The sequence below is a fragment of the Pristis pectinata genome, chromosome 19 (assembly GCF_009764475.1).
Source record: "Pristis pectinata isolate sPriPec2 chromosome 19, sPriPec2.1.pri, whole genome shotgun sequence".
Taxonomy (NCBI): domain Eukaryota; kingdom Metazoa; phylum Chordata; class Chondrichthyes; order Rhinopristiformes; family Pristidae; genus Pristis; species Pristis pectinata.
The window spans coordinates 17110542-17131374 of record NC_067423.1 but is presented as its reverse complement, the minus strand read 5'-3'; the positions used below and the strand labels follow the sequence as shown (position 1 = coordinate 17131374).

The window sequence follows — 20833 nt, the reverse complement described above, 5'->3', positions numbered from 1 at the left end:
TCTTTTTTACTTGGAATTAGTATATAGCACTATCCCCATTTACATAGGATAATGGTGGCCTCATTCCCATTCATTGGGTATTGGTGTGACAGCCATCCACATTTACAAAGGTGTCAGTCTAAGACCCAATCTCTGGGAGTCAGTGTTAAATCTGACACCATTTACTTGGGTCAGTGTCTAAATTGATTCCTAATTAATGAGGGTCAGACTGTAACCCCATTCTTATTCATTGGGAATTGGGTTTATGACCTGAATAAATTCAGATAAAAGTGTAATCCCAACTCTGTTCACTAAACATCAGTATGTAATCTTCATCCTTTTTACAGAGTGCACTGTGTAACCCTGACTTTATTCAATGAGGGCCAGTGTGTAAATCCATCGTCATTCACTGAAGCTCAGCATGTAATCCTGTACCATTTACCAAGGGTTTGTGTGGAAACTCATCCTCCTTCACTGGGAGTTGGTGTGAAACTGCGTCCCTATTTGCTGGTGTCTTGTGTAACCACAATCTGAATCACTGGGGTCAATGTGTTAATGTGACCACAGTCACAATGGTTCACTGGGATAATATGCTCATGGTATATAATAGCATAGTGATTAGATTACTGGACTGATATCCAGAAGTCTGGACCACAAGTTCAATTCCTAGCAAGGCAGTTGAAGAATATAAATTCAATTAATTAAATAAATCTGGAATTAAAGAAGTCAGTATCAATAACATTGAGAATGAGGGAGAACAGGCTTGTTGCTTGAGAGTGAAGTTACATCATCCACAATAGTGAATGGGTCATCTAAGTTTCCAGAGTGATGTGAAACAACCTGGAAATACTTATTACTGAGTTTCACTCTGATAAGGTTAATTTTCAATTGCATTGGGCTGGATAAACAGGGCTATGCTATTGAAAATTTTAGGCCTGAATGTTTAAAGTATAAATACTGCAGTGACTAGACAGTAAGCATTGTACTGGCAACTCACTGACCAGGCAGTCTCCCCAAGATTTTGCTGTTTTCCTGAGATAAGACATAACCTTTATGTAACAGTAACAGCATGGCAGTTTTAAGTTAGAAAAATAAAGCAAAAGTACATACTGGAACTGTGAGATGAAGAACACAGCAGTTGGTTGAACTCCGAAATAAAAGAGAATACAGGAAATACTCAGAAGAACAGGCAGCATCTGTGGAGGGAAAAAAGGAGTTAGTGTTAGAGGTGGATAACCTTACATCAGAATAGGTCAGTGCTGACACAAACAAGAAAAGCTGGTAACCTGAAATGGTTGAATTCAATATCGAGTCCCAAGGGCTGTAATGTGTAAGACCATCCATCATTTTTGTAAACTTTCTGTGACTCTAATGCTAAATATAGATAAATCATATTGAGAGCAGTGGAGGGCTTCAAAGGGGAGGTAGCAAGCATTCAAAACAAATACGAAGAACCTAGATAGGACTCCTAAATCTAGCATAGTTCAGCATGTCAAGGACTATACATGATCGAATCAGACAAATAAGGTAAGTTTACACGAGATATTGATGTCTCAGTGCTACAGGGGAGATTAGAAAGTGCAGGGTTGAAGTTAAAAAGGAAATTAGGATGGCAAAGAGAGGAGATGAGAAAAATATGCAAGTAAAAACAAGGAAAACCCAAAGATGATTTATAAAGGCCAAGAGGACACAATACTTTGGATGCTGGAGATTTGAAATCAAAATGAGAAGCAATGTTAATATCCAAGGCTAATGACTTTTGAATGGTTTTGATGAAGGGTTACCAACCTGAAGGGCAAGAGGATAGTCAAGTGTTGAGGCAGTTAACATAGAATGTTCCTTAACAGACCTTATATCAGAATCGGTTAGTGCTGATACAAACAAGAAAGGCTGGTTACCTGAAATGGTTGAATTCAATATCGTGTCCCAAAGTCTCACTGCTGCAGTCGGAGGTTCCCATCTGCTTCAAAAGGGCATCAATCATTACCGGTACCCAAGAAGAGCAGGGTGAGCTGCCCCAACGATTATTGCCCGGTAACACTCACATCTACTGTGAAGTGCTTTGAGAGGTTGGTCATGACTAGAATTAACTCCTGCCTGAGCAAGGACCTGGACCCACTGCAATTTGCCCACCACCACAACAGGTCTACAGCAGACGCAATCTCACAGGCTCTCCACTTGGCTTTGGAGCACCTAAATAACAGCAAGACATACATCAGGCTGTTGTTTATTAATTACAGCTCCACGTTCAACACCATCAGCCCCTCAGTACTAACAAGCTTCAAAGCCTGGGCCTCTGTACCTACCTCTGCTACTGGATCCTCAACTTCCTTATCGAGAGACCACAGTTAGAGCAGATAGGTAGAAACATCTCCTCGCTGACAATCAAAACAGGTGTACCTCAAAGATGCATGCTACTCTCTCTACACTCATGACTCTGTGGCTAGGCACAGCTCAATCGCCATCTATAAATTCGCCAATGACACCACTGTTGTTGGTGGAATCTCCGATGGTGACGAGGAGGGGTACAGGAATGAGATAGATCGGCTGGTTGCTTGGTGTCATAACAACAACCCGCACTCAACATCAGCAAAACTAAGGAATTGATTGTGGACTTCAAGAAGGGGAGGTCAGGAGAACACACACCAATCTTCATTGAGGGGTCAGCGGTGGGAAGGTTGAGCAGCTTCAAGTTCCTGGGCGTCAACATCTCAGAGGATCTATCTTGGCCCAACACAGTGATGCAATCACAAAGAAGGCACGCCAGCGGCTCTTCTTCATTAGGAGTTTGAGGAGATTTGCTTTGTCACCAAAGACTCTTGCAAATTTCTACAGCTGTACGGTGGAGAGCATTCTGACTGGTTGCATCACTGCCTGGTATGGAAGCTCTAATGCGCAGGATCGCAAGAGGATGCAGAGAGTTGTAGACTCAGCCAGCTCCATCACGGGCACGACCCTCCTCACCATCAAGGACATCTTCAAGAGGCGGTGTGTCAAGAAGGCGGCATCCATCACTAAGGACCCTCATGATCCGCGACATGCCCTCTTCATGTTACTACCATCGGGGAGGAGGTACAGGAGCCTGAAGACCCACACTCAACATTTCAGGAACAGCTTCTTCCCCTGCACCATCAGATTTCTGAACAGTCCATGAACCCACGAACACTACCTCATTATTGCTCTTTTGCACTATTTATTTATTTTTCTAACGTCTAGTAATTTTCATGTCTTGCACTGTACTGCTGCTACAAAACAACAAATTTCACAACATATGTTAGTGATAATAAACTTGATTCTTCAGCCAGCCATTTAGGTATCTGCTTATCTATTTATTTATTTTAAAAATCATTTTGATTTTCATTTTTTTTAAAATCCATTTGAATCACCTAGGAAGTCCTGGGAACAGGGCTTCATGTTGCATTGCTTGAGGTCTTGTTGCCACTCACAGTCTGGTCCAGTTCGTGGAAGGGCCTCGGCGAGGAGGCCTCCAGCATGGTGCATCCTGCAAGTGCCACAGCAGGTTAAAGCAGTCATGGGATTAGCGGTTGGGCCAAGTGCAGGCAGTTGGTCAGATCAATCATGACCCAGCGCATTGAATATTTCGAGTTGATCTTCACAAAAGTGGGAGACAATGCAAATGCTGTAGTTAAGGAAGAGGAGTATGGAAAAACTGAACATAATAAAGAGAGAAGGTACAAATGTTTAGAACCTAGAATCATTGAAAGAAGATAATTCACTAGGGCCAGATGAAATGTATTGCAGGCTATAGAGAAGCAAGGGAGGAAATAGCAGACTCTTTGTTCATCATTTTCCGATCCACTCTGGTTATTGATATGGTGCGAGTGAAATGGAAAGCTTCTAATGTAATATTGTTGTTTTAAAAAAAGAAAGTGAAAGATCATGAAAGTACTGGCCAGTCAGCCTAACATTAGCAGTTGTCAAATTAGTACAAAAATATCTGAGAGGGAATAGAAATCATAATTTGGAAAGTTACAGAGTAATCATTGAAAATCTTGCCTGATTAAATTTTGAGGTATTTTGACTGAATTTTTTGAGATAGTAACATGGATTTAAAACAATGGGTTGATAAAGGCAGTACATTTCATATGTCCTGCGTGGATTTTAGCAAAGCGTGTGCAAGGTTTCAAGTGATAGATTACACTAATAACAGAATATCTGGTCATTGTTGCATTATTGTTGTATACATATTGCCTTCAATGCTTTTGACATTACGACATTGATAAGATTTCTTTATTAGTCACATGTACATCAAAACACACAGTGAAATACACCTTTTGCATAGAGTGTTCTGGGGGCAGCCCGCAAGTGTCGCCATGCTTCTGGTGCCAACATAGCATGCACAACTTCCTAACCTGAATGTCTTTGGAATGTGGGAGGAAACCGGAGCACTCGGAGGGAACCCATGCAGACACGGGGAGAACGTACAAACTCCTTACAGACAGCAGCTGGAATTGAACCCGGGTTGCTGGTGCTGTAAAGCGTTATGCTAACCGCTACACTAGCATTGGCCTGTATTTTCCAGCTGGAATAATGGGGAGGCTATCACCACTCCATGTTAGGGAGAAAAATCATACAATTAAATGTGGAAATCCGGAAGTTGCTCTCCAATTGATCCTTTTACTGCACTAGCTTTTGTCTATTGGTAGAGGTTTAGTATACATACATTTTCAGTGCTTACCATCCAATGCCAAGAAATATAGGAATGTCCACTCAAGTGCAAAGTGATATTTAACTGCTTGATTAGACTTAATACTCCCAACTAAGTTCTCTGACGCTGAGTTTGCATATGCAAGTTTGGGATCTCCTTGCTTTAAATTTTAATTAAAATTAAAATAAAAACAAAAACTTTTTTAACATATTCTTTGTTGCTCTTCTTTTGCTTACTTCAGCCCATCTTTTTGTTTTCTATTTTACCTTCTGAACCTAAATTTAAATTGAATTAAATAATCAAATTTATACTTCCAAATTTAGTTGAAGTGTGTTCCAGCAAGGATTCTTCAGTTTGATTAGTTGAATACACACATTGTTGCTAACCCTGTTCACACAGGTCCTAGAATGTTTTTTGATGGTGCCTTGCTGAATGGCTCCCTTAATATCATATGATGTCATTAAAAAAATCACTATAAGACCAGAGGCAGCAATAAGCTTAATGAATGGTGAGTGCTGTTCGGTTTCTGCTCACTGCAAAATACAGGTCATTGACTGTACTTCAAAAACTACTTAATTGGCTGTGAAGTCATTTGGGATGATTTCAAGTTTTTATAAGGTATAAGGTAAATGCAATTTTTTCCCTCCTTCCACCCTCGCCTTGTGCAGAAATAGACAGAATAATAGTCATTGCTGCAACTGAGATCTGTGTGGTGAATCCAGTTGCCTCCTGCTCTTGATGCCAGTCATTTGAATTGCTGTTGGAAAGACTGAACATTGGGTGAGAATGACCCAGAGCAGTTCTGAGACTGCCCAATGATCAAACAGCCTGCTCTGCTGTTAAAAAAATAATTTATTGTAGTCAAGAAGATATTGGTGCACAGCGATTAGATTTTAGAAGAAATAATAGAGTGACTTATATACAATATTTTACAGGACAGGATGCTGTGCCACCTTTGTCTCTGTTTTTGTTCCATTTTTCCCTCTATCTCCTTTCCTATGCTCTTCCTTGTTCATGAACATATCTTACTCATTGCTGCAGGATTGATGAAGCTGACACTTCACTATTCTTTTCTATTGTAAAATGGATGATGATTCCAGTTCAGGTAAAGCAGAGATTAGCTACAGAGAAAATCTCTCTTTAAACTGTCCCACCAAATAAACAACCTTCCAACCAATCCCAACTATATCCAACCCAGCCATACCTTTTCAGATGACCAATAACCACATCTTCCAAACCTAAATTACCTCTTTCACAAACTCCAGTCTCATCCAATCTCCACCAATTTACATGTCAATCTGCACACACCTAATCCACTAACTCCATTCCACGTTCACACCACTTGCATCTTGCCCACTGACCACCATCCCATCTCACCTGCACCCATTGAGTCTGTATCATATTTCACCCATACACCCACCCTACTCTATTTATAGCCATCTTAGTCAACCACAGCCATATCTCAACCATTGCCATTCCACTAAAGTCACAGCCACCTAACCCAACCCACAACAAAACTTTTCCCATAACCAGTGCCTATTCGTCTGCATAAAGACAGAAAATGCAGGAAGCACAGCAAATCAGGCAGTATCCATAGATACAGAAACAGGGTCAATGTTTCAGCCCAATGTCCTTCATTGGAAAAATAGTGAGAAAACCTGTATGTTTAAGTTCCAGAAAAAGGTGGGGTGGGGTGGGGGTGGGGGGGGGGTGTAGTTGGAGGGAACTGGGGCAAGGTATGTGATAGGATACAAACCAAAGTTGTCAAGGTAATCATTAAATTCTGGCAGCTGGAGACAAAAAAGAAACAAAGGAATAAATTGAAACTAAAGTATCCAGCGACATCTGTGGGGAGGAAAATAAAATTGCTTACTTGAAATTGCTGAGTATTGAGCCCCATGGACTGCAATGTATCCAGAATAGAAGGTAATGTATTTTTCCTTAAACTTAGGTTGGGATTTTTGTAACAGTGAATGATGCCAGGGTGGGAATGGAATGAAGAATTAAACCACCAATTGAAAGCTCAGGATCACCCTTGCAAACTGAATGGAAGTGTTCTGTAAAACAGTTACCCCATCTGTTTTTGGTTTCTCTAATCAAGAGGACACCCACCTGTCTGCAGTGGTGATATATTGAACCTGCTCGGTTACTTCCAACATTAGATCAAAAGGACTTTGTTCATCCTGTTAAACTTTGTAGTATGAGATGCGTCTGCACTTTGCGTAATTATTTCCTGTTCCCAATGCAGTTAGTGAATACAATGGACCTCTATTAAAATGTTAGTTACACCAATTTATAAGAAAGGGAGAAAGAGGCTCAACAGGATCTGCCATTGCTAATCTGGGTGACTTGCATAGCTGTATATGTGACTGCATATAGCAGTCAACAAACTATAGTTTTATAATTGTGTGTACATAGCATGGAAGAAGTGAGCTTACTGCTAGATAAAATGCCAGATTAAAAAAAATGCAACTATCTCCATGCTTGATTTTGCTTCAACAATAACCAGATCTAGTAAGCACATATTAAGAAATTAAGCATATAAGTATATAAATTAGTTATGCATGTGTATTTATTTATGTGTTTGCACATGCATAACTGCTTTGAGACAGTGGACTGGTCCATGTTCGAAGACTCAGCTGCCAGCCTTGATGAGTATGTCACCACCATCACAGACTTTATCAGCAAGTGTGTTGAGAACTGTGTATCAAAGAGGACAATATGGGTGTTCCCAAACAGGAAACCATGGATGAACCGGGAGATCCACTTCCTACTGAAGGAGAGGACTGCTGCACACAAATCTGGTGATCCTGATCTGTACAAGAAATCGAGGTATGACCTTCGGAAAGCTATCAGGGATGCCAAGAGGCAATACCGAATCAAAATAGAGTCCCTGACCAGCTGTCAGTTATGGCAGGGCTTACATGCCATAACAGGCTACAAGACGAAGACGGGCTGTATAGTTAACAACAGCGCATCCCTTCCTGATGAACAACGCATACTATGCATGTTTTAAACAGAAGGGAAGTGGATTGTCACCACCCACCCTGATAGCCTCCAATGCAGCTGAAACTGTGATCACAATTGAGAACGTAAGATCAGTCTTCCAGAGAGTGAACATAAGGAAAGCACCAGGCCCAGATGGTGTCCCGGGCTGTGTGCTCAGATCTTGTGCTGATCAGCTGGCAGAAGTATTTGCGGACATACTTAACCTCTTCCTGCTTCAATCTCAGGTTCCCACCTGTTTTAAGAAGACCACTATCATCCCGGTACTGAAGAAAAGCAAGGTAACATGCCTCAATGACTACCGACCGGTGGCTCTGACATCCACCATCATGAAGTGCTTTGAGAGGTTGGTCATGGCACTCATCAACTCCAGCCTCCCAGACAATCCTGACTCACTTCAGTTCATCTATCGCCAAAACAGGTTTAGAGCGGATGCCATCTCCCTGGCTCCACACTCAGCTCTGGAGCATCCGGACAGTAAAGACACCTACGTTAGACTATTGTTTATTGACTACAGCTCTGCCTTCAATACAATAATCCCAAGCAAGCTTGTCACCAAACTCCGAGACCTAGGACTCAACACCTCCCTCTGTAACTGGATCCTTGAATTTCTGACCACCAGACCGCAATCAGTGAGGATAGGCAACAATACCTCTGGCACGATTATTCTCAACATTGGTGCCCACAAGGCTGTGTCCTCAGCCCTCTACTCTACTCCCTATACACTCATGACTGTGTGGCCAGATTCTGCTCTAACTCCATCTACAAGTTTGCAGATGATACCGTCGTTTGTAGGCCGTATCTCAAACAGTGATGAGTTGGAGTACAGGAAGGAGATAGAGAACTTAGTGGAATGGTGTCATGACAACAACCTTTCCCTCAATGTCAACAAAACAAAAGAGCTGGTCATTGACTTCAGGAAAGGGGGCGGTGTAAATGCACCTGTCTACCTCAATGGTGCTGAGGTCGAGAGAGTTGAGAGCTTCAAGTTCCTGGGAGTGAACATCACCAACAGCCTGTCCTGGTCAAATCACGTAGATGCCACGGCCAAGAAAGCTCACCAGTGCCTCTGCTTCCTCAGGAGGCTAAAGAAATTTGGTTTGTCCCCTTTGACTCTCACCAACTTTTACCAATGCACCATAAAAAGCACCCTATCTGGATGTATCACGGCTTGGTACAGCAACTGCTCTGCCCAGGACCGCAAGAAACTGCAGAGAGCTGTGGACACAGCCCAGTGCATCACGGACACCAGCCTCCCCTCCCTTGGACTCTGTCTTTACCTCTCGTTGGTGAAGCAGCCAGCATAATCAAAGACCTCACCCACTCGGGACATTCTCTCTTCTCTCCTCTTCCATCGGGTAGAAGACACAGGAGCCTGAGGGCACCTACCACCAGACTTAAGGACAGCTTCTACCCCACTGTCATAAGACTATTGAATGGTTCCCTTATACAATGAGATGGACTATGACCTCACAATCTACCTTGTTGTGACCTTGCACCTTATTACACTGCACTTTCTCTGTAGCTGTGACACTTTACTTTGTACTGTTATTGTTTTTACCTATACCACATCAATGGACTCTGTACTACCTCGCTAACTCAATGAAACTGCACTGTGTAATGAATTGACCTGTATGATCAGTATGCAAGACAAGTTTTTCACTGTACCTCGGTACAAGTGACAATAATAAACCAATACCAATACAGTAGTATATTTGCATTTGATATGTATGCTTGTGGATATATTTGTGTGCCTATATATTTTTATCTCTGGATACATGTGATATGTATATATTTTATGCAAGGTATGTTTGTGCGAGCATACAGAACAAACACAATATTAGTTTTGGTATTGCATTTGATATACTCATGGACAACCCATGTTTGATGAAGTATCTCATCATCCATATTAGTAAAGTTTAAGCCCATGGGATAAAGAACATGTGGCAATGTAGATGAGAAACTGGTGAACAGATCGAAAGCAAAGAGTACTGGCGCCTGTTTTTTCATAAGTTCTATATGCAGGTGTGCTCTAAGGGTCTATGTTAGGACCACTGCTCTTTTTTATAACTACACATTACCTGGACTTGGAGTCAGACAGCATAATTTCAAAGTTTGCAAATGGCTCAAAACAAGGTAGTAAACAGAAGAAGATAACAGCAAAATTCAGTCAGGTTGGTGCAATGCTAAAAGAGGTGGGAATAGGGGTAACCCTGACAATATCAGACGATGTAAGTTATGAATGATTTTGATGGGATGTGTGGGTTATCTTTGCTAAGAGGTCGTTTCTCTTGGCTAAAGAGGCCAGTGCTCGGGGATATAATGGATAGGGCAATTAGGAGTGAGGTCAGTAAGAATTTCTTCACTCGTGTATCTTTGGAATTCTGAGCCCCAGTGTGATTTGGTTATTCAGTCATTGAATATATTCAGGGCTGGTATTGATAATTTTTTTAGAATCCAGGATAATGAAGGATTTGGTGATAGGATAGGAAAGCGGAGGTGATGTGAAAAGTCGGCATTATTTTGTTGAGTGTTTGGACAAGCTCAAGGAGCCACATGGCCCACTGCAGCTCTTGTTTCTTGTGCTCTTCAGTGATGGGCAGAGGCTTAGCAAAATGTAATGCTGAAAAGCATAGAGTTATATACTTTGGAGGGAAGAATGAGGAGGCAGTAAAAAATAAATTATATAATTTAAAGGGGGAACAGTACGAGAGCAAAAACATTGTTTGAACTTTATAACCACCGGTTAACATTTAGTTAGTGTACTGTGTCATTTCTTGACTGTTTGCTTGAGGATTTAAGGGAAGATGCAGAGACTGTTTACAAGATTGGTATCAAATGAATGGACATTAAATATGTGGAGAGACTGGAGCAACTGAGGCAGAGAAGGTTAAGAGAAGATTTGATAGAGCTGTTCCAATCATTAGAAAGTTTCTTGACCATGTAAGCAGAGAGGGATTGTGACAATGGATCAATATCCAGAGAATACAATTTATGGTGATTGGCAAAAGACTAGAGGCAACATCAGGAAACATGTTATTTACTTAATGGGATGTTGTAACTTACATTGCACTACCTGAAAAGGTAGAAGCAGGTTCAAAAAGGAGTGGAGTAAATACATCAAAATGAGGAAATTGTAGGCAAGGAACTAATTCATAAGATCACAAGATCACAAGACAAGGGAGCAGAAGCAGGCCATTCAGCCCATCGAGTCTGCTCCAAGGAAAGGGAAATAGATTCTGGAGCATAGTCAAATGACTTTCTTATGTCCTCTAGTATTCAATGTTTTTAAATGTTCTTATACACATGAATATGCTTCACTGTCTATATGTACATGAGTGTATACAAGCACGGATCTGTAAACATGTGCAAATTATATAGAACAATATAGCACAGGTGCAGTCCCTTTGGCTTAAGGTGCCTGTGCTGACTATGATGCCAATTTAAACTGTACATCTGCCTGCACGTGGTCTATATCCCTCTATTCCTAGCCAGTCATGTGTCTGTCTAAATGCCTCTTCAATGTTGTTACTGTATCTGGTTCCACCACTGCCCCCAGCACTGTGTTCCAGGCACCTACCACCCTCTGTGTAATAAAACTTGCCAAGTAAATCTCCTTTAAACTTTCCCCATCTCTCCTTAAAGCTGTGCCCTCTAGTATTTGACATTTCCACACTGGAAAAAGGACTCTACCCTGTCTATGCCTCTCATAATTTTATATATTTCTATCAGGTCGGTCCTTGGCCTCCAATGCTCCAGAGAAAATAATCCAAGTTTGTCCAATCTCTCTTTATAGCTAATTGCCTCCAATCCAAGCAACATCTTGGTGAACCCCTTCTGCACCCTCTCCAAAGCCTCCACATCTTACTGTAATGCAGCGACTAGAAGTGCACACAATACTCCAAATGAGGCCTAACCAAACTGCAATATGTCTTCCCGACTTTTATACTCAACCCCCGGACTGATGAAGGCCTTCTTTATCATCCTATCTACTTGTGTTCCCACTCTCAGGTAGCTATAGATTTGCCCCCCAAGATCCCTCTGTATATTGATGCTCCTAAGGGACTTGCCATTTATTGTCTATTTTCCTTTTACATTTGACCTTCCAAAATGCAACACCTCACACTTGTCCTGATTAAATTCCGTCTGCCATTTCCCTGCCCACATTTCCAACTGGTCTATATCCTGCTAAATCCTTTGACAATCTTCCTTACTAAATCATAACTCTGCCAATTTTTGTGTCACCTGCACACTTTCTAATTAACACAGCTCCATTTTCATCCAAATTCACAGAACTCCCAGCACAGATCCTTGCAGAACACCACTGGTCACAGACCTCCAGTCAGAATTCGTTATTACATAACTGTTAATCTCGTTTCCAAATTTGTTCATGTACTTAGTTCTCCCTATCACTTTTAAACTTCTCTATCCTTTCAATATTTAGACATCTCTGCATTTTTAAATACCTTGTCCCTTGAGCATCTCTGATTTTAATCACTCAGCCACTGATAGTTGTGCCTTAAACTCTCTGGACTCTAAGCACTGAAATTTTCTCTCCATACCTCTGCTCTAGCTGTACTTCTGCCTTCTAGGTGCTTCATAAACACACCTTTTTGAACAGGCATTTGGTTACCTGCCTGATATGACTTCATAAAGCTTCTGAGGCATGTAAAAGACAAGCAAACCCCTCCCCATAAGCATCTAATGAAAGTGTGTAACAAGATTATATACACGTGCACAAACATTCGCCCCTATAATGTTAAGGATGTCGCGCAAAGTCCTACAATAACGGGTAAATTACCGAGCAAACCGCTGTTTAATACAGAATTTTGTTCCATAATCGCTCATGTGAAGCCCCTTGTGTTACTACGTTTCAGGGACTTTATACATGCAAGTTGCTACGCTTGTGATTATATGTACGTTTACACGCAAGTATGTGCTTGAAATTGTATACGTGTGAGAGTCGGACGAATGTATACCTATAAATTAATACATGTGCATATTATGTCCATGCGAGGGTATGCGTGTATGTGTGCACGGGTTTCCAAAAGGTTTGAGTTTTTTTTCTCTCTGTCTCCCCCCAGTGATGTGATGTCGATGGTTAGTGCACGGAGCATGCCTCTCAGTCCGACATCCAGGAAACATGAGGAGGAGCAGCAGCAGAACACTTGCAACTGCAGCGAGGGTGAAGAGGAGGAGAGTTTCAGCAGAGAGGACACCATCTACCACACCATCAGGACAAGTACAGCAGCTAAAACCGGCCAACAAATGGACAATCCTGCGCCTAGCACCATAATCATTCGCATTGGGGTACCAGACTTGGAGCAGACGGTCAGTATGTGTGATTTCGATGTACAATTTCCCCTGAAAATGATAGATGCAGTTACCTTCGCCGAAGGGGTGGGTCTTACATTACACTTGCTACATAAAGTAGCGTTCAGGTTGCTCTGTGTTCATTGAACTGGAAGCCGAAGTTTAACCCTTAGCTTGCTGGATTGCCTTGTAATAGAATATAGCATGTATGTACGTGTGTGTAATACACCTGTGTTGGGCCCAGAGAGTGCAAGGTTTAATAGGGTATCCTGGTGTTGGGAGCTATCCATCACTGTGTATGGGGAGAAGGGGGGTGGGGAAGAGGATGTGATGCATCGTTTTGGAAGAGTCATTTTTAATTGACAGTTTACTGCAGTCAGAGTTCCCGTCAGCTTCTTGTTGCTTTAACCTGGTCTGAGGTGGTTAGTTTCCTGTTCTTGTGAAACTATGTGTCTACCCGGGCATGGGGACTGCCTCAAGCTTATAATTCCTTGGTTGGATATCTAGTTTGCACGTGATGTGATATCAGTGGGAGAATGTTACAACCTCTGATGTAAGCAAGGCCAGTATAATACTAGCATGGGATTGTGAGGGAATTGCATGTTAAATCTGAATATAAAAGCCTTGTTAAATCACATTGATAGAGCATTCGTGTTGCAGTGTTTTGTGTTTCATTTTATCACTATTGTTTCAATCATTGTTCACATCTTACTTGGGATTGAATAGTAGGGACCAAGACCACAGTTCCCATGTATCATCGGTCAGGAATGTACTTATCTCCTTGCTCCCTGTTACCAATTAGTTCCAACAGGTGAGAGTATCAGTGGTGTCTAACACCTTATATTCATCATTTCACACGCTGGTTCTGACCCAGAGAGGCAAATATTTAATAGTAGGGGATTGGATGTTATTGGTAGGGACTCTTTATTGCAATTATCTGGATGTAATTTGCTGTAACTTTGTCCATGTCTTTAGAGTCATTGTTACTTCTAAATCTGACTCTTTCACTGCCCTTCTGGACAGCCTCCCATCATCAGAATGGAAGCCTGAGTTCTTAGAAACTTTGCTGTCCAATAACAGGGCCGTTATCAATTCCTGTTGTTCACTAGTGTGCTCATTGACCTACATTAACTCCCAGACTGACAGGGCTACAACTAAAAACAAATCCTTATTTTCTCGGCTTTCTATGGCATTACCCTCCCTATTTCTCCAATCTTCACTGGTACAACTCTCCTTGATATCTTGATTCTTCTAATTCTGACCTCTTGTTTACATACCCACCCATTTTTCCCTCTATTGGCAGCTGTGGCCCCAGCAGCCATGCCCCTCCACCCCCTTCCTCCCTTACCTTTCACTCGCCTGTTAACATTTATCTCTGACCTGTACCTATTGGCTCCTTTATATGGCTCCATTTTTCTCCAGCGATATTTCTGTAAAATGCTCTGAGATGTTTTTCTGTGTTATGACTATATAGATATCACGTTGCTGTGTGACCTGAGGTAAACAAATGATAAAATTGCACCGCTAGTTATTTTTTTTACAGTCCTTGATTGACTTAGCATCTTTGGCACAATGTAGGCTAATCATACAGAGACAGTATTTGGATGGGTGGGTGAAAGACAAAAGAAATTGAAAGGATAGGGAAATGGGAAGTGTCCTTTGAAGAATTCTTTGTGATCTGGAAACAACAGTTGGACTCCACCTTCTCCAACCACATGATCTCCCATATCCATGAAACAGTAAGTCAATATATATAAAAAAAACTGCAGCTGCTGGAAATCTAAAACAAAAACAGTAAATGTTGGAAATTCTCAGCAGGTCAGACCACACCTATGGGAAGAGAAATGGAGTCAGGTTGAAGACCCTTCATCAGAACGCTTGAGTTCCAGAGTTTTCCTAGCATTTTCTGTTTTTTGTTTTCCATTAAACAGTAAAATCTTATACAAATTCCTCCACCAGGTTTTTTTCTCTTCTTGGAACACGTATAAGCTTCATGCTGCAGATTTAGGCACTGATGCAGTTTGGAATTGAACCCCCTCACCCATTCTCACAGTTTAAATTCCAGTTACTGTAAACCTTTGGATTAGAAATAATGGAAAGAGCAGATGACGCAATGTCTGTTCATGGTATACAATGTTTAGGGACCAGTGGGTACAAGTTTTGTAGCTCCACGAACTATTTTGACCCTGGGCATAGGTTGTGGAAATGAAATGAAGACTCATTTAATGAAGGTTGCATACTGCTTTGGAATGGTTTGTATCTGTGTTGTGACTTCCATGTTTTGTGTATCAATATCAAGTGAACCAGTTGTTAAATGACCATTGATTTGGTCATTTATCTTAACTGGCCTCCCTGCAAATTCTGATCGTTGTAGTTTTTCGAGCAACAGATTGATCCCAATGCAACTACTTCAGATAAATCCATGGAGAGGGGATGCACGTCTTTAGTGACAAAGTTCTATTCAGAAATCGAAGGAAAATGATGCAGCAAACAGAAAATAATGCAATGAATCAGGAGAGGCTCAAATAAACTTAGATATGAGGTATTTGGTGGGTAGTCCAGAGGAAGCTTTACTATAAAGGTAACCTGTGCTATACTTTGGGTAATTTTGAAGAGATAACATTGAATGATCTTTATGCATGCCTTGTAGTGTGAGTGAATAATGTGGATGGAATATCACTCTCTACCTGACCTGTAATGTTTGTTACCTCTGGACTTGACAATTAAAATATTTCCCAGTCATCCTCTCACCTTTCACCCTCCACAAACTTGTTTGTAACCACAGCTCCACTGCCTGTCTCCTAACTCCCAACAGCCTTCTATCATCCCTGCACCAATGCCCACTGAGGCTCCTGGTCTCATTTTCAGGAACACGTTAACGTTGGTTCTCAGCATTGTCTTCAGATACTTGGATAACTCTGCCTTCTCTATTTGTGTAAGGAGCTACAATCGCACAGTTCTGTGCTCTTTTAATCCTTGCCAGGTGCTTCTCTTATTTTAATCATTCCCCACGATTATCAGTTGTGCTTTCAGCTGCCTAGGCCCTAGGCTCTGGATTTCCCTCTGTGCCTCTCACCTTTTCTTCCTTTCACTCAATTATTCCAATGCGTCTCAAAACTTACCTACTTAACCACTCTTTCGGTCATCTGTTGTAACGTATGGCATGCTACCAAATATTTGTTGGAATCCTTCTTTGCAATGCCTTGTGGCATCTTGCAATGTTAAAGGTGCTATATAAATGCAAACTGTTGTTGATCCATCTAACCTGAAGTTCAGTTGCTCTGGAAAAGCATCAAGAAGACTCCGGTCTGCATCTATGCTATGCTGTAACTGACCAAATCAATGAAATGGCCATTCGCTGCAAAGTCCAATTGATAGCAGAGGCAGTTATTGGGTGATGCAGCAAGGAGATGAAATGACTCTGTCTTGTTGATGCTATCCTGTCTAGTACTGATATCAGGAGGATTTCATAATATCTGAATAACTTTCATCAGATGGATCCCGCATGTGATGGGAGCTACTGATTCCCCATTTATCTCCTGATTCACTTCCCGAAGATGCTAGGTTCAGAGACACAACAACTGATTATTCCCCAGGCAGCCATTTTGCCTCGAGGGATGTTGTCAGTCTTTTCAGCTATAGACAGCCTCACCACAAAGTCACCTATGCCTGTGGATAATATTCGAGCCAATCAAAAGATGTTATCTTTTTTTCCTAGAGAGGATTTGATCTTAGTTAATTAGAGGTGCATGAAGATACAGTCTTATAATGTGGATTTGCAGTTAAAATTTACAGATTAAAACAAAATTTAAGACCTTTTTCTGGCATCTACCGGTTATTGAATTCAATTTCACATCTTGTTGAGGTGGACTTTTAAAACTGTTTGGGTGCAATATTTCATTCACACACTGAGCCAGCAGGGGCTGCCTTTTGATGTAGATGCTCAAAAGCATTGTATCATCAATGCTAAGTAAAGCATGTGCATGGAGGTTCTTTAAGCATTGTAGTAGATTCATTTATTTAAGTAAAAAGAATTTAGAGACAAAATTGGATTGGTTTGTATGCTTCCTTTCTTCAGATGTTTACAATTTTAATGGAACTGCCCTCAAGGAGGCTCCCTTTTGCACACAAGAATCAAAGACTGCATGTGGTGGAAACATGGAATAAAAACAGAAATTGTTGTAAACACTTAGGTCACAGAGCATCTGTGGAAAGAACAACAATTAACATTTCTGGTTGGAGACTCCTTGTCAGAACTGGAAAGGAGAGAAAACAAATTTAGTTTTAAGTTGCAGAGAAGGTGGAGGTGGGCTGTAAGTGAAAAAGGGAATATCTCTGAAAGGGTGAGACCAACGTTATCTCCACTTCCACTCATCTTCCACTTTGAGACCCTCCTAACACTGCTTCATCTGCTGGGTGTTTCCTGTAGCTCTCATCCGCATTTCACAGCGTTTCCATGTTTCTAGTTAGCTTTCACTCATTCTAACTGTCCTCAATGACCTATCAATGAAATGGCTTCAACAACAGTTTATCATCCCAGCAACTCTGGCCTCATCTCATCAGAGATTTTTCATCTGTGCTATCTATTCCAACTTCCACCCTCTCTACAAAGGAAAACTAGTATGGTTTCCTTCGTTTCCAGTTCTGACAAAGGTTCATTAATCTGAAACATTAACTCTGTTTCACTTTACACAGGTGCTGCCTGATTTGTGACTGTTTCCAGTACTTTCTGCTTTTACTCATTCAGTGCAGCGTGTATGAACTGAGGAACCATGCAATCAGCACTAACCCTCCTCAGAAGATTGGAGGAGAATGGTTCAGTTCTAGGTTCTCCATGAATAAGTCGTCCTATTGTGCTTACTCTGTGTTTGCCAACACCTTTGAACATTCTGACTACTGAGAATGAATCAGATAAAACTTACTCTTTCAAATGTTATGATCTGTGCAATGTGATTGATTCATACTGGGCTGAGGTGTTGGAGGGTCTGTGCAAATTAGACTGGGTCAGAATCAAAATTCAATACATGAATTTGGAATCTGCTGTTGTCCTTATGAACAAAATTATATCTTATTAGACCTCTAACCAACCTTTGAAATCAGCTCATTGGCTATTAACTATAGCTGCTATTGTTCAATGGGCAAACCAGCCTTTCATTTTGAGCAAAGCAAAATACCAGGAGCAAAGTGAAATAATTGCTCAGTTGGTTTGTTATTATCGAGGTTCCTTAAGGCAGCATATTGAGTGGGTTACCTGAAAAACTCTCCTATTCTCCCAATATTTTCTTGGGATTTCTACAAGCCGTCAGGGTTTAAAACTGCATCCAAAAAGATGGCAATTCCAAGAGAGCAGCCCTTCATCAGTACAACTGGCTTGGGTGAAGTGCTTAACATCAGCAAGTGGAGCTCTGACCTAGGAGCAGTGCTCCATCTTGAGATGGCAGAGACTGGCATGGTGGATTCAATGAGCCAGATTGTGAAGCCTTGAATCACTGTGAAGTGCAGTAAAAGGTCACATTATGGGAAATATAAATAAAGCTGACATCTTCGTCAGTGGATGTGGACTGCATATAACTAACAAAGTCAGTGGAGATGCAGTGGAAGACTATTAAGGGGATCTTTCCAAGTGCACTGATGCATTCCAGCCAGAAAAAGCAATTCCAATGGGAAGACCCACCATCCATGTTTAACAAAATAAAAGTTATTAGCATCCTACTTGGAGAGCATATAATTGTGTGAGGTGGGTGGCAGGTCAGAAGATTGGACAGAACATTAAAAAAAACAACAAAGAATGACTAAAAGATTGATAAAGAATAGTTTTAACAAAGAATGAGTTGACAAAATGAGTTTTGGCCGTTTAGAAAATGAGCCTGTGGAATTAATAATGGAAAATAAGAAGAGCACAGATTGAATGAATCAGTATTTTGCAACAGTCTTTCCTCAAGAGGATACAAGTTACAACCCAGAATTAGCTGATAATCAGGAGTTTGGAGAGAGGACTTGAGAATTTACTGAATTTACTGAAAATACTGAAGAACTCTTCAGAATTTACCCAGGAAAGGGACATGCAGGATGCAGAAATTGGAACTGAGGGCGGACACATGTCAGGACATTTAGAGGTCAAGGAGGAGGTAGTGTTGGATCTCCTAAACAGTATTAAGGTGGATAAGTCCCCAGGGCCCAATGGGATATACCCCAGGTTACTGAGGGAGGCAAGGAAGGAAATTGCTGGGGCCTTGACCAGTATCTTTGTGTCCTTGTTGACCATGGGTGAGGTCCCGGATGACTGGCGAGTGGCTAATGTTGTTCTTCTATTTAAGAAAGGAACAAGGGAAAATCCGGGGAACTATAGACCAGTGAGTCTCATGTCAGTTGCAGGGAAATTGCTGGAGAAAATTCTCAGAGATAGGATATATGAGCATCTGGAATCCAATGGCTTGATTAGGGAAAGCCAGCATGGCTTTGTGCGGGGCAAGTTGTGTCTTACTAACCCGGTTGAGTTTTCTGGCAGGGTGACGAGAGAGATTGATGAAGGTAGAGCTGTGGATGTCATCTATATGGACTTCAGTAAGGCATTTGACAAGGTCCCACATATTCAATTAATCAAGAAAGTTCGGATGCATGGGGTCAGTGGAGAATTGGCTGTGTGGATCCAGAACTGGCTTGCCTGTAGAAGACAAAGTGTGGTGGTTGAAGGGACTTATTTGTGCTGGAGGCCTGTGAATAGTGGTATTCTGCAGGGATCTGTGCTGGGACCTCTGATGTTTGTGATGTACATAAATGACCTGGATGAGTATGTTGATGGATGGGTTAGTAAGTTTGTAGACGATAGCAAGATTGGTGGAGTTGTGAATAGTGTAGAAGACTGGTGACGGATACAGTGTGATATAGATCAGCTGCAGATGTGGGCAGAGAAATGGCAGATGGAGTTTAACCAGGATAACTGTGAGGTGTTGCACCTTGGTAGGACTAATGTCAGGAGGAAGTACACTGTTAAGGGCAAGACCCTAAACAGTGTTGAAGAGCAGAGGGACCTTGAGGTGCAAGTCCATGACTCATTCAAAGTGGTTACACAGGGAGACGGGGTGGTTAAGAAGGCTTATGGAATGTTTGCATTTATTAATCGGTGTACTGAGTATAGGAGTCAATAAGTTATGATGCATCTCTGTAGAACCCTGGTTAGGCTTCATTTAGAGTATTGCGTGCAGTTCTAGTCATCTCACTATAGGAAGGATGTCGAGGCTTTAGAAAGGATGCAGAGGAGGCTTACCAGGATGCTGCCTGGATTAGAGGGCATGTGCTATCAGGAGAGGCTGGACAAACTTGGGCTCTTTTCTCTGGGGTGGCGGAGGCTGAGGGGTGATCTGTTGGAAGTGTATAAAATTATGAGGGACATAGGGTGGACAAGCAATATGTTTTTCCCATTATTGAGAGATCCAATACCAGAGGGCATGCATTTAAGGTGAGAAGGGGTAAGTTCAGAACAGACGTGAGGGGTACGTTTTTTACCGAGACAGTGGTGGATGCCTGGAATGCGTTGCCTGATAGGGTGGTGGAGACAAATTCATTGCAGGCTTTCAAGAGGGGCTTGGGCAAGCACATGAATGAAAGGAAAATAGAAGGATATGGGCATTCTGTAGGGAGGAGGGAATAGCTATGTCACAACATTGTGGGCCGAAGGGCCTGTTCTGTGCTGTACTGTTCTTTGTTCTAAAATCACAATCATCAGGTAAGTAGTATGAGCAAGGGGGCTGGTAAGTCCCTGAGTACTGATGGGTTTCTTCCTATGGTTTTAAAAGAATATTGTGAGATAGTTGATGGGTTGGTTTTAATTTTCTAAAATTCCTTGGGTTCCTTTTGACTAGAAAA

The 20833-nt window shown here is 41.6% G+C and overlaps 1 protein-coding gene across 5 annotated transcripts in view; it reads left to right on the top strand.

The window, feature by feature from the left end:
• Nucleotides 1–20833, top strand: part of shank3a (SH3 and multiple ankyrin repeat domains 3a) — an 813035-nt gene that overhangs the window by 153297 nt on the left and 638905 nt on the right. For all 5 annotated transcript variants that reach the window (XM_052034272.1, XM_052034268.1, XM_052034267.1 and 2 more), the window contains one exon: nucleotides 12739–12985. In XM_052034272.1, coding sequence (XP_051890232.1) covers nucleotides 12746–12985 — 240 coding nt within the window. In that variant the 5' untranslated portion in view covers nucleotides 12739–12745. The remainder of the gene's footprint in view (nucleotides 1–12738; nucleotides 12986–20833) is intronic.